Raw genomic sequence first — 18973 nt, 5'->3', positions numbered from 1 at the left:
TGTTGTTTCAGGAGAAATTAATTATTAATCTGCAAAAGTCAACACAACTACCGTCGTCTAATTTGAATTGATTTGATCATAAATCATGAATCATTACACTATTAAAACATTATTTTGAATATATTTTACGCTACATGATGCCTAACTGTTTTAAGCTTCATTAGTTTAAGACATAAAATTTATAGGGATAAATCTTTTGATGGGGAAATAAATAAACTAGCTATAAATTATAATAATGAGATAGTTTACATTGCACAGTACGTTTTAAAAACACTTAAAATTTTAAGAAGTAGTTTTTTTATTCTGAAAGTATTAAGCATCACGCAATAATCCCAACCTTTATCAAGCGGAAATCGGTAGATTAAAAAAAATATCGGTATATTTTGTGCCGTAGGCGGGAGGGGGGAGGATGCCACATTACTACTTATTCATTTATTGTTCCCCTAGAACTAGTAAGAATGAAGGGGGGGGGGTGACCAAAGTTACCAACCAACCTCAAAATATTTTATTCCCTCAAAGGCAATAGGATTGGGAGGAAGGGTTGCTCTTGTTGTCCTCCCAAAAACCATGAACAGGGGGGGGGAAGTAGCTGCTATTATGTCAAAAAAATACAATTGTTCAAAATTTAATGTATTTAACTATGTTTGAACTGGATTTTATAGAATTCTGTAGATTGATAAAAAATCGATAGATTTACCAAAAATCGGTTGGTTGGGCAACGTTGCCATTTCATACCGTAAAATAATATTTTTGGAAATGACGATTCCATGCTTTCTTAATATTTATGATATTCAGTAATTAAAAAAAAAACAGTTCATGAAGCACGTCATTCCTTTACCACACCTAATGGTGTATAGGGCACTGCATTGGTTTACCAACCGCAGCGTATCTTGATAAAAAAAATTACAAGAAAGTAATATTAGTTTTACGCTTCAGGCACAGTCCAGGGGCTTTAAATTTTCTTGTTTAAATATTTTTTTTATCAAATGTCAGGAATCGAACCCAAGATCTCCCGCATGGTAGGCAAACGCGCTGACGACAATACCACGGGGCCGACGAAACGGCCGAGGTTTTCTTTACTTTTCTGTAAAAATGAACTATTAATATTTAATAAGAAAAAAGGGTCGCACGTTTTTTGACATCATTATACGATTCTGATTGAATCCCTGGAACACGCATCCTTCGGAAATAGTTTTCGTGGAAAAGGCTTTTTTAAAAGGTTTGCTTTCCGAATGACATCAAAGGTATCCAAAATAAACAGAAGATCAACCAAATGAGAACTTAAAAAATACTGAAGCAATCGTTTAGATTGAAATGTAATAAAAGCAAAAGAAACAACCGCTCTACTTTGTCATTCATGATTGCGTCTTATTTTGATACAAGGTTTTTGTTTCCTTTGACATTGAGGTACCATAAATATGTATGTCGCTATCTGAATCTGCTCGGGTCACGAGGGTAATAGGTTTTCCACAATGCCAGGAATCGGGAAAGTAAAAATGGTTCAAAGAGTAGGCATGACCGTTGGCCGTTAAATATTTCCAGAACGGTAAACCAACGAATAATATTACATTAACCCTATAAATCATTAACCCCGTTGTGAAATGTTTTATCAAATCTAGTTAAAATTAATGAACGTTACTAAATATTTGTTTTTTTTATTTATTTTACGGACTTATTTAGTCCAATAAGTTACAAATAATACATTATTTTAACTTTTTTTTATTTTCGAACATATTCAATTACAGGTTACCGACGAATATACTTTTTTTACACATACGAGGGGGGACTCAAAAAAACGGGAATTTCTTCATAACTTCTTTATTTTTTAATATTTTTACACCAAATTTTGTAACCTTTAAAGTATTCTCCTTTGACCACAACGCACCTCTGCAAACGATCGTTTTTTTCTTCAAAACATTTTTTAATTCACTAACTGGGATGTTTTTTAGGTTTTCCAGCAATTTTCGTTTTACTTCCTCCACAGTGGTAAAACGCTTTTCTCTCATGTCCTGTTTGAGTCTGAAGAACAAAAAGAAATCACAAAACCAAAAAATTTCACCAAAAATATCCAGAGTACTTATGTTTGACTCATTCGTTTTAATAATTTTATGCGGCTTATGTAAATTAACGTGTGACGGTTTTTCTAAACCACCCATGCGATCGAAATTGATCAAAAACCAGTCGAATTTATCTCAGGTGCCCCAAAGCACTCGAGATTGATACTCGATTTTTCTATGACACTAGAGATATCAATCATTGGCGTATCCTTATCGTTTATTTATTCGTTTATACTCACATCTTTGGACGTAAGTTATACAACCATTTAAAAAAAATGAAAATAGATAAGCGTACCAAAAGAAAAAAAAATGATGCACTTTCTTTTTTTTTAATTCTTCCAATTTTACAAGACACAAAAATTTTACACAAAAATTATATAGGTAAGAATTATTTTAAAAATAAACAATACCAATTTTGTATACACATGTAGAAGCCGAAAAAGCATGCTGCAATGCAAAATCAGAAGTCAATCTTTGCGTAGTTAAAAAAATGTGTTTAATGTAACATTAATGTAACATTGGCCCGCAACGCCTAGTCCACTGCAATGTCAGCCTGGATGAGGCTACTTAACACCGTACATCGAAAGTATTCGAAACATTTCATCTTAACAGTTTGTAATGCCCGGCTACCAGCTCTCCGCCGGTGCTCGCTAGTGTAAATTACTTCTGTACGAAATAATATGATGTAGCTCGTGTGTACTTATTTAATAAACTACTTCAAATGTAATCAATCTTTCTCATTAAACTTTTAATCAATTTACGCGCATCCATCCTATACATTAAAAAAAAAACAGTTAATAAGTAAAGTTTTTTTATTTTATTTTCTGGGTTAAAAAAAACTAAATGAAAAACAAAATTGGTTAAGTTTTTACTACAATTTCATTATTTTAAGCAGGCATAGTCAGTGCAACGTGCAGTTGTATTTTTTCCTCAGTACTCTGGGTGGATATTTGCAAAATAGTGACAGAAAAACTATATTCAAATACTTATTTATCAAACCACTACATCTGCATACCATCGTAAGTTGACAAACCCTAAAGAATAGTTGGCAACCTAGCCTTTGTGAATACTTTCTCTTACATCTGGCATATTAGGTGCCCCTTTACAATGAGCCTCTTGATATAAACGAAGCTTTTTACATTCGTATCAATAAACTGTGATCATCATACTTCAATTTCTTTCTTACTTAAGGGTAAAATACTTATTTACAATATTTTTCCCCGTTTCTCATACAATCACACAAGATTATTCTGATTGTTTTTGCCGCACAACCTGATATCTTCTGCCTCAGTAATGGAGTCGAGTCATCAGCAGATTGGATCGCTAAAAGGCTTCCGCTATTACATACAAGAGAACAACATTGCTTTTGGTCTATCTATCGGATTACCGAAAAAATGGCCGACACAACAAAGGGCTTTCCATTCTAATCCAGCCTCGACTATGCTTGACACGTCCGGCTGCCGATTATTTGGAAAATGGGGTGTATTTATTTTCAGATAGTCAAAAATGCCCAGAAAAATAAAATAAATGCTTATCGATCGGAATTCTTCAAGAAATTTTATACATTTGAAAAGAAAGTATTCTAAAAATTGACTTTCACGGACATAAAGTCTTTGAAAAATGTCGAAAAACCTGTTTTTAAGCGCATTAATAATTTATTTAAATGTATGATCTTTACCCTTATTTTTTCTTTTTTCGTAATAGGAAACGTTAATGTATTAAATTTATATAAAATTTGAATTTTGTTGTAATATGGTATACCTATACTACATATCGGAATAGAACTATTGAAACAATTTTTTTTTGTTTTTTTGACATAACATGTTTTATTTATATATCTATCTTTGAAAATGTTTTTTGCTTTTACATATTTATGTATGTATTTAAATAAATATTTTTGCTTATGTGTATTTACTTGCTACTATTGCTGTAGTTATGCAATTTTTATTTTTACTATGCGTATTTTTTTAATCTTTTTTATGTTCAATATATTTATGTTAATGGAAATTTATGCCGTTTACGTAAAGTAAATAAATTGTTTTTTTTTTTTTAATAACAGAAAAAAACAAGTTTCGAATGAATTGCATGTTTCTTTCCTTATTAGATTTAGATACAAATGTAGGAAATGTAGGAGTCGGGGTCACCACTGAAGGATTTTGGTAGTTGAGAGTTGAAGTTCATACCCCAGTTAGGGCCGGTTGCATCGACAAAAGTTAAGTTAAAGTCAGGGCTAAAGTCAAATAAAAGTTACTTTTATGTCAAAATGCGTTGCATCAAAAAAAGTTAATTAAATATGAACAAAAAATTTACTTTTATTTAACCAGCCGCTAGGGGGGCGTTTAAAGTTAAGTCTAAAGTTAAATGCGATCTGCCTTCTGTCAAAAAAGCGTCGTGAGTGTTGAAATCCATTGATCGATCTGTGAAAAGTTGCACAAAATGACAATTTTATCTGATTTTTCATCTTCCGATGGCGAATTTATTATCGAGTATATTCTAAACCGAAAAAGAAAACTGTTCAAACCACGAACGGACCATTTTTTGTGGAAAGAGTCCGACTTTATCGCAAGATTTCGAATGTCAAAAAAGTGAAGAACTAATAATTATTTCAATTTTTAATTGTTAATTATTTTTCAAAACACGGGACTTGATCATCAGCGGCGTGGTGTAAAATAAATTTAAATCATCACTGTATTGAATTGCTGTTTATTTATTTTTAAATAGAGCTAGATTGAGCTCAGCTAACTCTTTCTGGGCATTTAAGACTGCCATAGTTGCCCGAAAAATGTCATTTTTTTGCTCTATTTCTAGAGTAAAAAGTTCTTCATTTTGTTTTGGCTTTTGCTCTTTTAATTTTTTATCTAGTTCAAAAAGAACGATGTTCCTTTTGTTCTTTTCTTCTCCGAATGCTCAGTGTTGCTTCGCCCTTTCGCACACACTGAAAATTGGAACAAAATTTAAACGTTTGTGCCCAAAGACGCGTCGCAGGGCATGTGTATTGCTACATGTAAATAAACAAGTACGTGCGTAAAAATCCCAATAATTTTTAGGGTGAAACTTGAACCTTTACAGTGGCAACATTTTTAACTTTGACTTAACTAAAATAATGTTAATGCAACGGAATTTTTCAGTTACCAGATTTCGAGCCTTAATCAAGTTTAAATATTTAACTTTAAACTAAATTTATACCAACTTTGATGCAACCGGCCCTTAGTGATTACCAGAGAAAACACGAAGTTGCGTATTTTTTACATGGTGAATCAAAACTTGGTTGTGCAGTTCAAACGTAGCGGCGATGATGGTTTAAAGGCACTGCACTTGAACTACATGTTGGAGCTAAGTGACTTCGTCGAACTGGATTGAAGTGAGCTGAACTTGTTAGGCTGACTGACTTTGACTGCATCCTGTGGTCTCTTTATAGACCACATTCCTTTGTCGTTCATTTCTTCATGGTAGGGACGATGTGAATGTACTGCAAAACAATGCCCCCGATTTCATGTCCAATACCGTTAAAGTTGCTGTATTGGATTCTATACAAAATGATTACATTGCTTTCTTCGGTCATCACACTATTTCAGGTGAAACGTTTTAGCACTGAAATGTCATCTATTATGGACTATGAACCTTACACAAATTATAAAGTTTGTTTTTTTTTTCAATTTTGGACAAATCAATTTTCCAATGTTTACTCCTCTTCAATTGTATCCAAAATCGAACAAAGCATAAAAAAATAAAAAAAATCTAACTACTACTAGTATTTTAGGGTAATCATCACAGAGTATGCAGAGGAGAAGAAACCCCATATCACGTCTTTACATATAAACCTCGCTTCTCATACATCTTCTCATGCACGCACGCCAATAATTCTAACTTTTGAATATTTAAGTATTTGTTGAATAAGGTCATGTCATGTCTTTCTCGTTCTTCCTCGATTTTCGCATCCATCAACATTTGCTTCGTAAATAATTTTTGTCATTCTTTCGCTGTCATTTCGCTCTTCATGTAGACCAACGCAGAACTCTTTCTTGATTTAGCCGAGAAGGCATATTTTTTTATTGTTATTTATTTATATTTATAGTTGTGCACACAGTGCTTTGTTGGTATAACACAATGAAATTATTACAAAAAAACATAAACCATTTTTCAACCTTGCAGCAATTACGTATTCAACACAATAAATAATACAGTTTTCTGAACAGGACAACCAGATGTAATGGAAATGTGTTTAATACGTGATTTTGTTTGTCTTATTTTTTAAGTGTTTATTGTTTCTGTGTGGACAACAATAAATAATATTTAAAAAAATCTATAATCTGTTGGAATGTTTCTAGTATTTTAGCAGTTAACTTTGTAACCTTTACTTTGTAGGAGGCAGGAGGTATAACTGCTACATTAAAATATTATTTTGTCAGAAAAAAAACCCATTTAATGGTTGAAAGGGCTTCAGGATACATTTAAAAAAAATAATTTAATCAGTGTTTATTATGAAATGTAGTAATCCAGTTAAGAATGGAAAATTTGACAAAGCAGTTTTAACTAAATGCGGGATAACTCGTGTTATAATTCATAAAAAAAGTTAGATCGTATGTATCCAATAGGACATTTCCAAGAAAAGAATCAATAGATCATCTTTGATTTCCAATAAAAAAAATAAAAAAAATAAACAATTATTGTTTGTTAGTTTTTGTATATCATTTTTAAGTTCATTTTCATAAAACAATGTATTAAAAACAGCCCTTTGGTATATTTTTTTTTAATTCAATCGAACGCACAGATTACTGTTATTGATAACACATGACTTGTTACTTTGTCATTTGTTCATAAATATACGTTATCGACAATTTTTGGTATTTTTGCTAAATTAGAATTTATTCATTTTGAACGATTATGTGAAGACTTCATCACCAATTTGTGTTCATAATTCTCAATTTCATCAAGTTTTCTGCTAACAATTTTTCATCACTTTATGACACGTCATATTATGTGGAAAATTTATAATTTTCTTGGGATAATGTAAAAAATACATAAAATGTTTTTTCTACATTACGTGTGAAAATTTTCGCTCATATTGTATTTATTTATACATTTCCAGGAATACTCCGTTTCATATTATAGTTTCTTCAAATATAACAAGTATGCTAACCTCACATAACAATACAGCGAATTCCAGTAAAACGAGCCACATAATATACTGTTACTTCATAAACCGAGGCAGAATGCTATTTGCAGAACATCTGAAATATTTACATGAATTATAAACTTATCAGAATAAATAAAAATACACAAAAAAAACATTAAAAAAATTAAATGACCTAAGCTCACAAGTGAACAAATAATGCTATTATTTTTCTTACTTTGCCAAAGTTGTATTTTTTCAACCTTTTTATATTAATGTTTAGAAATCCGTATTTAATGAGTTTGAAATTGAACTCGAAATCTCTTGCTTGTCGCGTAAATAGGTTATTCATTTTAAATATTTTGCACAAGTTAACTATAGAATGCTTTTGAAAATAACCACAGGTCGGACGTCTTAGACAAACTGACTTTTCGTTTTTAAACATGCATGATTTAAATCGGGTTGTGGTCCCGTGGCTAGTGTCTCGGACTCACGGACTAAAGGTCCGTCGTTCGAATCCCACTCTACCCCAACTTGATTCCATTTTCTAATAGTGAGTTATTTACAACTCGTTGAGAATGGCTCTTAAAATTTAATATTTGGGGTAATCATAAGAACGCAAATATTTCTTTTTAAAAAAAAAAAAAGATGAATATTTTATTTGATATTTTTAGTCAAAGCAGTGCAGTGGATTAACAGGGGTGTATTTATAACTTTTATTTAAAAGACAAATGGTAGTTTTTCTGAGAAATTCAAATAATTAGTGACTGTTATATAATTTTCTTTGCCAGTCTTAATAAGGAATTTTCAGATTAGATCCGCAGTTGAGGAGTATATATTCAAAAGTATACATAAACGGTTTTTCATTTTCTTTTTTACTGTTTCTATTTGATTAAAATCTTTATTATTCTGATGTCGGAATGATAAAAAAGCGTTTTAGAGCATTCTGAGATCAAAAATGAGTAAAATTAAAAAGATTCTAACAAGAGCTGGAAATGATGATACCGCTCCTTTAAAAATAAACCGAATTAACTCAAAAAATAGGTAAAACGAGATTTTACAATAAAACGAATTAAACGCGTGAAAAGAATAAGTACAGTTCAACAGGCTCCTTATTTAAAGCTATACAAGCGAGATAGAAGATCGTCCATCTCTTTTTGATTTACTCGGCCGCTTCCTTCGGGATTCACATCACGCGACGAATCAGTGTTACGCCGACAGTGTTCAAAGTGAATCCTTGTTCCCGTGGACGAATATCTATTATTTCATTTTATGATTAAAAGGTAAGGAAATAATTCATAATTATTTTAATTATAAATCGTGTTTTTGAGACTTGTTCCTCTTTATTTTTTTAAATCGTATAAATAATATTGAACTACTTAGACTTAACTCATTTTTTTATTAAAAACTACGATAGATTTGAAACACTAATCAGACTTGTTGCATTTTATTTCTAAAAGAAGGACAATTAGTTTGAGTCATTATAGTTTACATCGGTTTATTGTTAAAAATAATAATAAAAAATAGTTTGATTATCATTTCATGCAGTTTATTTTAAAAAGTGATGTGAATGTTCTTTAGCATAATTTAATTTGTTTCTGTTTTAGATAAAAATGTCATTGCGAATCCGAAAAATTATGGGCTTAGTCCAATCATCCGAAATTTCTGAAAGGGAAAAAGTCTCTAATTCAACGCCTGGAGAAACCTTATCGAATATTGATAACGACGCAGTAAGTAATTAAATACCTACGTTTTTTTTTCATTTAAAGCGTGCTACTCACACACCTGCCGCAGGGACAATCTGGCCCGTTACACGTAGCCCTACCAGTAAGTTATTGTCCCCACCGGTAGGACTAAGTAAAATTTAATGTATTTAATGTAAGTTTAGTCCTACCGGTAGGGACAACAGTCCCTGCGGCAGGTGTGTGAGTAGCTCGCTTAACATGGGCACAATGTATAAAAATTTATTATTTTTTCAGCTGCCTAAAAGTAAAAATGTGAACCTGTGCGACAGTGGATCTTCGTTGATTATAAATAATTTAACAATAAATGAAAGTCATTCAAACGATACAGAAGTAAGGTTTTACTTATTGCAAAATCTGATATTTTTGTGTTCACTTATTGTATTATATTATTACCAATACTAAATACCTAACTATTTTCCAGAAACCAACAGAAAAAGACGAGCTACACCCTATGCGGGATTCCCCCCAGAACGATGTAAGTTAAATGTTGCCACTTTTTCTGCTCGTATTATGATAATTAATTCCATAAATTACCATCGATAACTTACTTAAACAAAATTACAGGATCCTCAACTATGTACCTCGGTTGAAACTGAAGTGTTGATAAATAAATCGCGGCCTAACATTGAAATCAAAATAAATCTTGTACCGGAGTACGACAGTGACAGCTTTTCGTATGAAGACGAGAAAGAAAATACCAAGGTAGTTGAAGAAATGAAGCTACCGTCGAGACGGATTTCTTCTTCTTCAAGTTCACCATGCTCGTCCTCGTCGTCGTCCTCATCATCGTCGTCGTCTTCGTCTTCGAATTCATCTCAAGAAATATCAACCGAGCCAACTGGAGAGAGCGGCAAGTCACAGGGTCACTTAGCTTCAGCCATTATACTCACGGCTACTGAATTAGAAGAAGATAATAGTATGGAGAATACAGAGCGAAGCGATTACAGATCTGATGTATGTGATATAATATGAAATAATTAATTAATGTTCTCTTTTAATTTATTTCTTATTTAATTAATTAATAAAAATATTCCTCTTTTAGACTTCGAATGCCACTGGTTCACGAATACGAAGATCTTGTGCGATGAACTCTTCAATAACCATTTATTCTCCTATGTACACTGATGAAAGCGACTTAGATGACGACGTGGATGATCCTAATTTCGATTTTGAGGACAGATTCGGAAAGATTTCTCAGCACAGAAAAAAGAATTTCCTAATTCCATCATGCTCGGATTCTTCAAGCTCTGATATTGACACTGCAACACAGAGCTTAAAAAAAAGAGGTCTTAAGAGGGTAAAAAATCCTGCTAAATGGAGACAAAACAGAGTAAAAAAGATGCGTAACGAAGGAAGAGCTTATGTGTCAATGTCTAAAACTCGCAAAAATAAGCCCTCACGTTGTCTCAAGACTCCCTGTAATGAGAAGTGTAAATTAAAATGCATAGACAAAATAGACACTCAGGGAAGATATGAAATTTTTGATAAATTTTGGCAACTTGGTGATTTAAATAAGCAAAGAGCATTCATAAAAACTTGTATGGTTGATATAGAACCTAAATATAAATATACTAACGCCCAAACTCCCCGTCGCCCCAATAAGGCGTTCTACTTGACACTGGACAATAATAGAATTAGAGTGTGCAAAACTTTTTTTAGAAGTACTTTAGATATCAGTGATAAAATGATTTACACCATCATAACGAACACAAATGAGATGGGCTTCATAGAGGAGAAACGTGGCAAACATGGCAATAACAAAAAATTGGATCCTGAATTATTAGCTGAAATCAGAAAACACATTGAATCTATTCCTCGAATAGAAGGACACTATGTTAGAGCTCACAGTACAAGAGAGTATATTGAAGGAGGTAAGACAATTAAAGATTTGTACAGAGACTTTACAGGATTGCAAACTAAAAATAATAAAGAGGTTGGTAACTACATTGCTTACTATAAAATTTTTACAAAAGAGTTTAATTTAAGTTTTCACAAACCAAAAAAAGACCAATGCGACCAATGTGTTGCCTATGCAAACTTAAATGGTAATGAAAAAGAAAAAGAAGAAGAAAAGTATCAAATACATCTTAAAGAGAAAGAACTAAGTAGGAAGGAGAAATTGAATGACAGGAGAAATGTAAACAATGAAAATAAAGTCGTAATTTACGATTTAGAAGCGGTATTGCAATGTCCCAGAGGTGACACTTCGGCTTTTTATTATAAAAGCAAGTTGAACAGTTACAACCTGACATTGACCGAACTCAATAATAAAGAAGGCAAACATGCATATGACAATGTTTACTGTTATTTCTGGACTGAGTCAGATGCAAAAAGAGGAGCGATTGAGATTGGGTCGTGTGTCTGGGAATATTTGAAAGGCATTAGTTCTGATGGAGAAGCTGCGAAAAACATAATATTCTACTCCGACAATTGCTGTGGACAGAACAAGAATGAGTTCATTGCAACCTTATATATGTATGCTGTGTATTATTTAAACATAAACAGTATAACTCATAAATTTTTAATTAGGGGCCACACCCAAAATGAGGCCGATAGTGTACACAGTCTTATAGAAAAAGAGCTCAAGAAAAATCTCAAGTCTGGCCCTATTTACACTCCAGACCAGTATATTGCCTTAATCAAAAACGCAAAAAAGAGTAGTCCAGCTATAAGTGTTCATGAAATGAGTTTCAACTCATTCTCAAATTTAAAAGAGTTACAAGAGGAGTGGGGGTATAATTTCAGTACCAACACAAATGGTCAAAATGTTATGTGGAATGAAATCAAACATTTAAAAATTACTAAAAGCGATCCATTTACATTTTGTTACAAAACGTCTTATTATGACAGTGAGTATAAAGAAGTGAACGTTAGAAATAAACGAAAGAAAATGATACCTCTCGAAGAAATAACGATTAAAAAAGTATATTCTAAAAAACAGGAACTAAGCGCAAATAAAAAGAAGGACTTAAAAGAGTTAATAACTAAAGGATTAATCCCCTCATATTACGCAAATTTTTATAATTCCATTTTTTAATAAGATATCGTTACATACTGGTTTGTGATTGACATCCTAAATAAAATGTAATCACAATCATATAAAAAATAACGACATCTTATTAAAATTCGGATTTTTTTACTAAATGTTTATTGATTATTTTTTAAATCTATTCTTAAGAATTATTTTCGATCTCGTTTCTGCCAATGAATATTATAATATTACTAATACGTAATACCCGACCCCGCGGCAATTTTCAAATATCCCTACTTAACGGATACCTACGTCATCATAACTGCTATCTGTATGCCAAATTTGAGCCCGATAGATCAGTCAGTCAGTCATGTTTTCCTTTTAAATAAAATTATTGTTTCATTACTGTCAATATTACAGAGTTCTAAGAGAAATATTATTTACTGATTGTGATTATAACTGCTGCATTCCTAAGTGATATCAATATTATTAAGATAATAATATAAGAGAACAAGACTGCTATTATAAAAAAATAATAAAGGTCTTTTATAATGCTAAGCAAAGTTCATTTTTAATTATTTTTTGTTGATTTTGTATTAAGATTTCAATTAAATTATTATAAAAATAAAATGTGTTTCTTATTATATTTAATTATTAAATTTATTTGTAAAGATATTTACAAGTTAGTAGTCAGGTTATTATATTCTAAGCCCCTAACTTTTTATATAGGTACCTTAAATTACAGATCAATTCATAATTTTATCATTGATTTAACATTAAATAGAATTAAACCTAAGTTATTATAATAATTGACTTTTTTGTTAGTGTTAAACAGTAATAACTCCTAAAGTCAAATATTGTCATTTTATATTTTACTAATAAAGTACATTATATCCTAAAGTTTAATACATAATATCAGTTTTTTTAAAACAAAACTGTAATAATAAGTTTTGTGTTAAGTCGAAATTTAAAAATAATTTTTCTTTTTAATCAAAAACAGAACTAAGTCACTAATAGTATTTTTAAACTTAAATATCTTATAAAATATGCTTAACACTAGATATTTATAAATATAAATTGAAAGAATATTTTATTCACAATGCGTGAAACACCTTTACATCTCTGTAGAATGTCCATATTTAAAAATATTCTTCAAAACATAGTTGACGCCAAACTTGCAAAACTTTAACTGCAATTTCCCAACAATCATGATTTTTGAGTTATTTCAGTTTATTATTAAAGGAGCGATACATGAAGAAATGGATAATAATAGTATTTTTAAACTATCATTATAGTTCAGTCAAATGAAATTTGTTTCTATGTTTTCTTGGCTTGAGAATCCAATTTGTTAAAGAATATCCAAACGAAATACTAACGACCACAAAATTCAATAAATAAACTATCATGCCTCTCCATCAAACACAACGTTCTGTGACGTCACCAGGCTAAATGGTCCGTATCATCAGTGTTATACAGACTTCGGGGGATCGTCAATCTCACCTGTCAGATGAAGCAACATCCAGGTCACCCTCCACCACCGGTCCACCCCCCCACCGCGCCGCCCAGGGATGCACATCACTGCACTTTGTTGCACCCCGAATTTAAAGTATTCCACCCCAGGACTGTTTGTTCTATTTTTATCCGAATTTAGCGTTTTACGATATCTCGCCTTTGTATTCACAGGTGAACTGTAAGCTTTTCATATTTGAATAACTCAACACATGGCGATGTTTTAAACTTTACACATTATTTCCTTTATATTTTCTTGTGTTTTCACTCCTTAAATCTTAATCACAATACGGATACACACAACGATAAGAACGCGCAAAATAAATACATTTTCTAGCTGCACTTAAAAAATATATTTATCACTTGGAGACTCTTAACATGTTTTTTATTCTTACTCACATTTCGATTTTTAATCCACTTTTTTTATCTTTTAGTCTTTTTAACACCAAAAAATGTTTAATTTTATTCCATTTTTTTTTACTGATGAAATAGTTAAACACTTGGTGATGCATCAACCGTTGTTTTTTATTCGCATTTTTAGGTTTCTTTTTTTTTTTAATTTCCAAATTTACATTATATATAACGTTGTTTAACACAAAGATTTTTTTTTTTTCTAATGCAAAATATTATTCATTAATGTATTTACTAAATAATTGGAATTACAAAAAATGTATTTTCATTATTATTACTAGTAAACTTTCAAATGATAAAAATTGGCTTACTGGTGATATTTTTAAACACTTAGTGACTCATGTGTTTTTCTTATTTACTTTTCAAATTATGACTTTTTTTTGATCGTGTAAAATTAGCCTAATTTAAATTTCAACACTTGAATTTTTAGACTGTTCCGTTTTGGAAAACAAAATTTTGCGATTCACATTTTAGAATCTAGTGTATGTGTTCAATATTAACTTTGTAATTTTATAAAATTCACACCCCTTTCTGTAGCCTTTTCACCCATCTGAAACATAAAAACACAATCTTTAGTTAATGCTATTGTAAATGCTGATGACATTTTTAATCTAGAAAAAAATGTCATAAAGTAGATGCTTACATAAATAATGAACAATTTACTGAAATTGAACATGTTAAATACTTAGGACTAACAATAGACAGACAATTGACATGGACAATTAGTATAAACAATTTAATTAGCAAAGTGGTGATATTATCGAGTCATTTTTTAAAAAAACAAAAAGTTTGTTCCAAAAACGGAAAAAATTCTAATATATGAAGCCTATGTAAAAACTAAAATATGTTATACGTAACCACTATGAGGAACAGGATATCAAAATGACATAAACAGACTACAAAGAAAACAAAATAAAATATTAAAGTAAGTACATGACCTTCCCTATCTAAATTCAACTAGAGAACTTTTTAAACAAACTAAGCAATTAAATATAACTGAACTCTTTCAACTAGACTCATTAAAATTTATCCAAAAATTAGCCACTAATGTAATTGCAGACGCAGAACTAAAACTTGTAAAAAATTGTAGTCAACATAATACGAGAATATCAGAAAAATATCATAAACAACTTTCTAAAATAAGACAAACACAATCAAGACTAATGAACCAGAGACTTAAATTATACAACAAACTACCAGACAAAACTAAACAAAAGAATCAGACAAACTTTTCAAAAGATGTAAAAAATATTATTTTGAACAACAGAGTATGAATGAAAAATGTTTATTTTATTTTTGTAAAATGAATGTAATAATCTGTTAAGGTTATTAAATAAAAAAAAAATGAAAAATTAGAAATGTATTTTAAATTCAACACACAATTCTATTCATCCGAAATCTCGCCTAAAGATTAAAAAAAAAAAAATAATAAAGGAAAATTTTCCTTAGAAAAGCTTTCTCGGCACCTTTTTTATTCAAAATTACATTGTGTTTATTTATAAATATGATTTTAACGGTTAATTTGACCAAAGTGATTCAATTCAGATTTTTAAATAAAACTTCGGCTTTGAGGAGAAGAGATGAAACAGCATTTAAAAATAACGGTTTTTACAATTCTTTTTTTAGACTTTTCTATATTGAGGTGTTTTGTAATGAAAGGACAAGCTTACATTTAAACATTTGTGTTTTTTTTACATTATTCATACGATTTACTTTTTTATTTGTGTTCTAGAAAATAGAAATCTTTTAACTTTTTTTATGTGAATTTTGAAATCTCTAATGTGAATGTGTGGTAAAACGATGTGTGATAGGTACCACATATGTCGAGATCCGCGCAGTATGTTAGGCTGAGACTAGCATTATCGATAAAATGAAGAAAGGGGTTTAACGTTGGTGTGGACATGCGCAGCGAATGGACAGCAAAAGAACGGCTAAATGGATCTATGATGCGAATGTTGATTTATGCAGAAAACGAGAAAGACCGAAAAAGACGTGGCAGGACCAAATCCAACAAATTCTTGAAGATGGACATGTCAAGAGTCAGAATAATTGATGTGGCCACGTGAGAAGAGGTTTTCTATTGACGAAAGCTTCCCAAACAAATAAAGAAAATATATATTTTTTTTAAATCTGCAAGGGTGTTTAAAATGTTTCTAATAAATAAATGTTTATTTAGTGTTATTTAATATTTGGAAGATTCAATTGAATAAATTTAAGTGTTAATAATCTTAGCGATATATGCTTTAACTTATATAATTAAATTGTAACTTTTACTTATGTGCTAGATTTTATGAACTAAATTTCACTTAAAATTCTTTCCCTCATTGATCATGTTTCCGTATTTGAACTTAAGATAACTGTCCATTTATATGGATAGTTATAACACTTCAGATAAGTGTAAAAACCACCCTGCTTTAAAGCAAAGACGCAAATTATTATTGAATATATTCGGTAAAAAGATATTGCAATAATTTTGATACATTATTTACATTGTGGAGTAAGATTATGGAAAATCTTTAATCAATATGATGATTAACAAAAGTTATTAAAACAATATGCTCTCTTGGGGATTCAATAGGCTCGTAAGGGTAAACAATTTTGTGTTACATTATTCAACATAAAAATAAGTTTTTAAAATCATTATATCTGTAATTAAAAGCAAATGTTCATGATTTAATTCATTCGATAATAAATGCAAACCCATGTGTTTTATTAGGCATCAGTCATTGATCTGAAATGTTTATCTTAGCACTAGTTTTTATTTAATTGACAAGTCTTGACTGGTGGTTTGGAGATCTTGAGATTTAAAAATATATAATGAGATTTTTTTAAAAATGTGTTTCAAGATGTTTAAAAGCATGTCTTTATTTATTGATTAAATCCCTTAGGGCTACTACATCAAGGTTTGCACAAATATTACAAATACAAATGACTAAGTCCATCGTTTATAATTAGTAACATTTGTAATAAGCTTTACACGTGAGCTGTTTTACATATTATAACTAAAAAGCTAATTGGTTAAAGAGGAGCTTTCATGGTGTTAGAATGATTTGTTGTCCATTTCCATATGGCTCATACTCAGGACCAGCGTGAGTTATAATATATTCATCAATATTTTGTCACTGAAAATATAACTTTAGTTTTTAAAACATATGATATGGCAATAGAATGTTCAATTTATAAATTTATTCATAGAAAGATACATATTTAAAAAAAAAACATATCCCTAACTCTACGAGACCAAGTGCCCTGTGTTGAGTTAAATTGCTTTAAATCACTGCATAGATGAAACTTCTTAATACGTTGATTACTTCCTTTCCGTACGAAATGGTGGATAACACTGCACTTGTTTACGGAGCGTATCTTGGTCATTATTTTTTGTTGACTGAATATAAGGTGATCAGTCTTGCGATTTAGAACAACACGTAGTGGTTCAGAAAGAAAAATAGTTTGTTTATTTAAATACGATATTGATAATATTATTTTTATCATAGCTTTTATGCAAAATAGGAAATTAAAATATTCAAAATAACTTTGCAAATATGTAAAATGCAGTAAAAATATGTTCCTATAATTGGCTAAAAAAACAGTGTCATTGGGCGCTTTGGTATTTGTTTTATTCAATTTAAGAGAGTATAGAGTATAGTCGCACATTTAAATACTTTTTATGATACTTATAAAAATAACATGATGATTTGAGAAGTTAACTCCTAATAACATAAACAAGAAAACAACTAAAACGCACTGTTAACTTCAAACTAAACTGAATAAAAAATATGAACTTAAATATTTACTACATTTATTTTGGGAAAAAAACAACAGTGTTTACATAAACTCCATACAGGAAATAAGAATACATGGAAACTGAAAATGTTAAAACAGCCAATATACATTTTCTACAGTGACGTAAGCTATTGATTGAGTACATTAAAGGTATTGAAATAAAAGTCATTTTAAAATTGAGAAGTGGTTGGAATTCAGCAGTTGCAAATATATATATTTTTAAATACATACATGCATGTGTATACATTTATATTTATAACAGTGAAGTAAAAAAAAATATATATATAAATGAATAAGGGGAAAAAACTACTTATATAAACGTATCGCACAAAGTACAGAACATAATAATAAACATACATAATTACTGACATCGAATAGTATAACAGACGCACTGTCCACGAACAATGTTCTATATTTCGTATAAGAGAGATGAAAAATGTCTGCGTGACCGGAAAGAATGGTATTATAATAGAATGTTAAAAAAGATGTGTTTAATATCTTATAAATTAAATATATATGGGTACTAAAAAAAAACCTTGATTTTGTTTTAGGTACCGGCAAATTGAATGAGGTTTGGAGTCTTGTTTTGTTGGGTACAAGATATTCTAAAGAACTTAAGTTAAGGGCAGTTTATGACGTTGTTAACAAGTTTCAATATGAATAATTAATCTGCACTTTTTAATTGTAAAAGCGAAAAAGTATTTGGTAGCGTTCACACGAGTACAATACAATATTGTCCAGTCTCAGTATCGAACCTATTGTCCTTGCAAGAAGAAAAATTTGTAGGACAGGATAATTACCAGGCCAGTTATCACCACAGGACAATAGATCACCCACACTACCATGCAGGCTGCATTGACTTCGTGTAAACGTGCAACGAACAGGACAGTATGGCAATCGTCACTCGCTTGGCGCGTGCGTGTCGCTCCCGCGCATTTTTTTGGCTAAAAATGTGGGCAGAAAAGTGTCTGTTATTATTAAATTTGTCTTTCAATAATTCAAATTCATCTTGGTTTAAAATAAATAATGTTTTTCTCGAACTCGCTCGTAACGCGTAACGCTCATCGTCGCATATTCATTTTCGACGATTGTATTGTTCCATTGTTCTGTCCTGCGCAGTCAAAGCTGTTTACGAAGCTGGGACAAGACAATATTGTCATATCTATTGTCGTAGCATTGTCCTTGTGTGAACCCAGCGTATTTTGAAAAAAAAAAGCGTTTTCTGATTTAGTCACTGTTAGGCTTGTTTAAGGAATCGCAATTTTAAAAAGTTTCATTGTAGGTAAAATAATCTTTAAAATATCTAAATCTGATTTTGGTTCTTTTTCTCTGTGGTTGCAGTCTGATAAAATGTAAAGAAATCATACGATTTCTCCATTTTAAA

At 30.6% G+C, this 18973-nt stretch overlaps 2 protein-coding genes across 3 annotated transcripts in view; one reads left to right on the top strand and one right to left on the bottom strand.

Annotated features, from left to right (window-relative positions):
* Nucleotides 1-18973, bottom strand: part of LOC148281029 (zwei Ig domain protein zig-8-like) — a 149978-nt gene that overhangs the window by 107272 nt on the left and 23733 nt on the right. For both annotated transcript variants that reach the window (XM_088227434.1, XM_088227435.1), the window contains exon 2: nucleotides 13387-14356. In XM_088227434.1, the coding sequence (XP_088083560.1) occupies nucleotides 13387-13462 (76 nt within the window). In that variant the 5' untranslated portion in view covers nucleotides 13463-14356. The remainder of the gene's footprint in view (nucleotides 1-13386; nucleotides 14357-18973) is intronic.
* Nucleotides 8376-12364, top strand: LOC148281030 (uncharacterized). The gene is made up of 8 exons (XM_088227432.1): nucleotides 8376-8453; nucleotides 8778-8900; nucleotides 9150-9245; nucleotides 9337-9390; nucleotides 9480-9869; nucleotides 9958-11390; nucleotides 11445-11648; nucleotides 12307-12364. The coding sequence occupies exons 2-8, from the start codon at nucleotides 8784-8786 to the stop codon at nucleotides 12362-12364; spliced, it is 2352 nt and encodes a 783-aa protein (XP_088083558.1). The 5' UTR covers nucleotides 8376-8453; nucleotides 8778-8783.

Source organism: Micrasema longulum, unplaced genomic scaffold (assembly GCF_059751315.1).
Source record: "Micrasema longulum isolate JH-2025_06_02 unplaced genomic scaffold, ASM5975131v1 h1tg000503l, whole genome shotgun sequence".
NCBI classification, from domain to species: domain Eukaryota; kingdom Metazoa; phylum Arthropoda; class Insecta; order Trichoptera; family Brachycentridae; genus Micrasema; species Micrasema longulum.
Note: the sequence above shows the minus strand (reverse complement) of the source record. Positions and strands in the feature narration are given on the sequence as shown.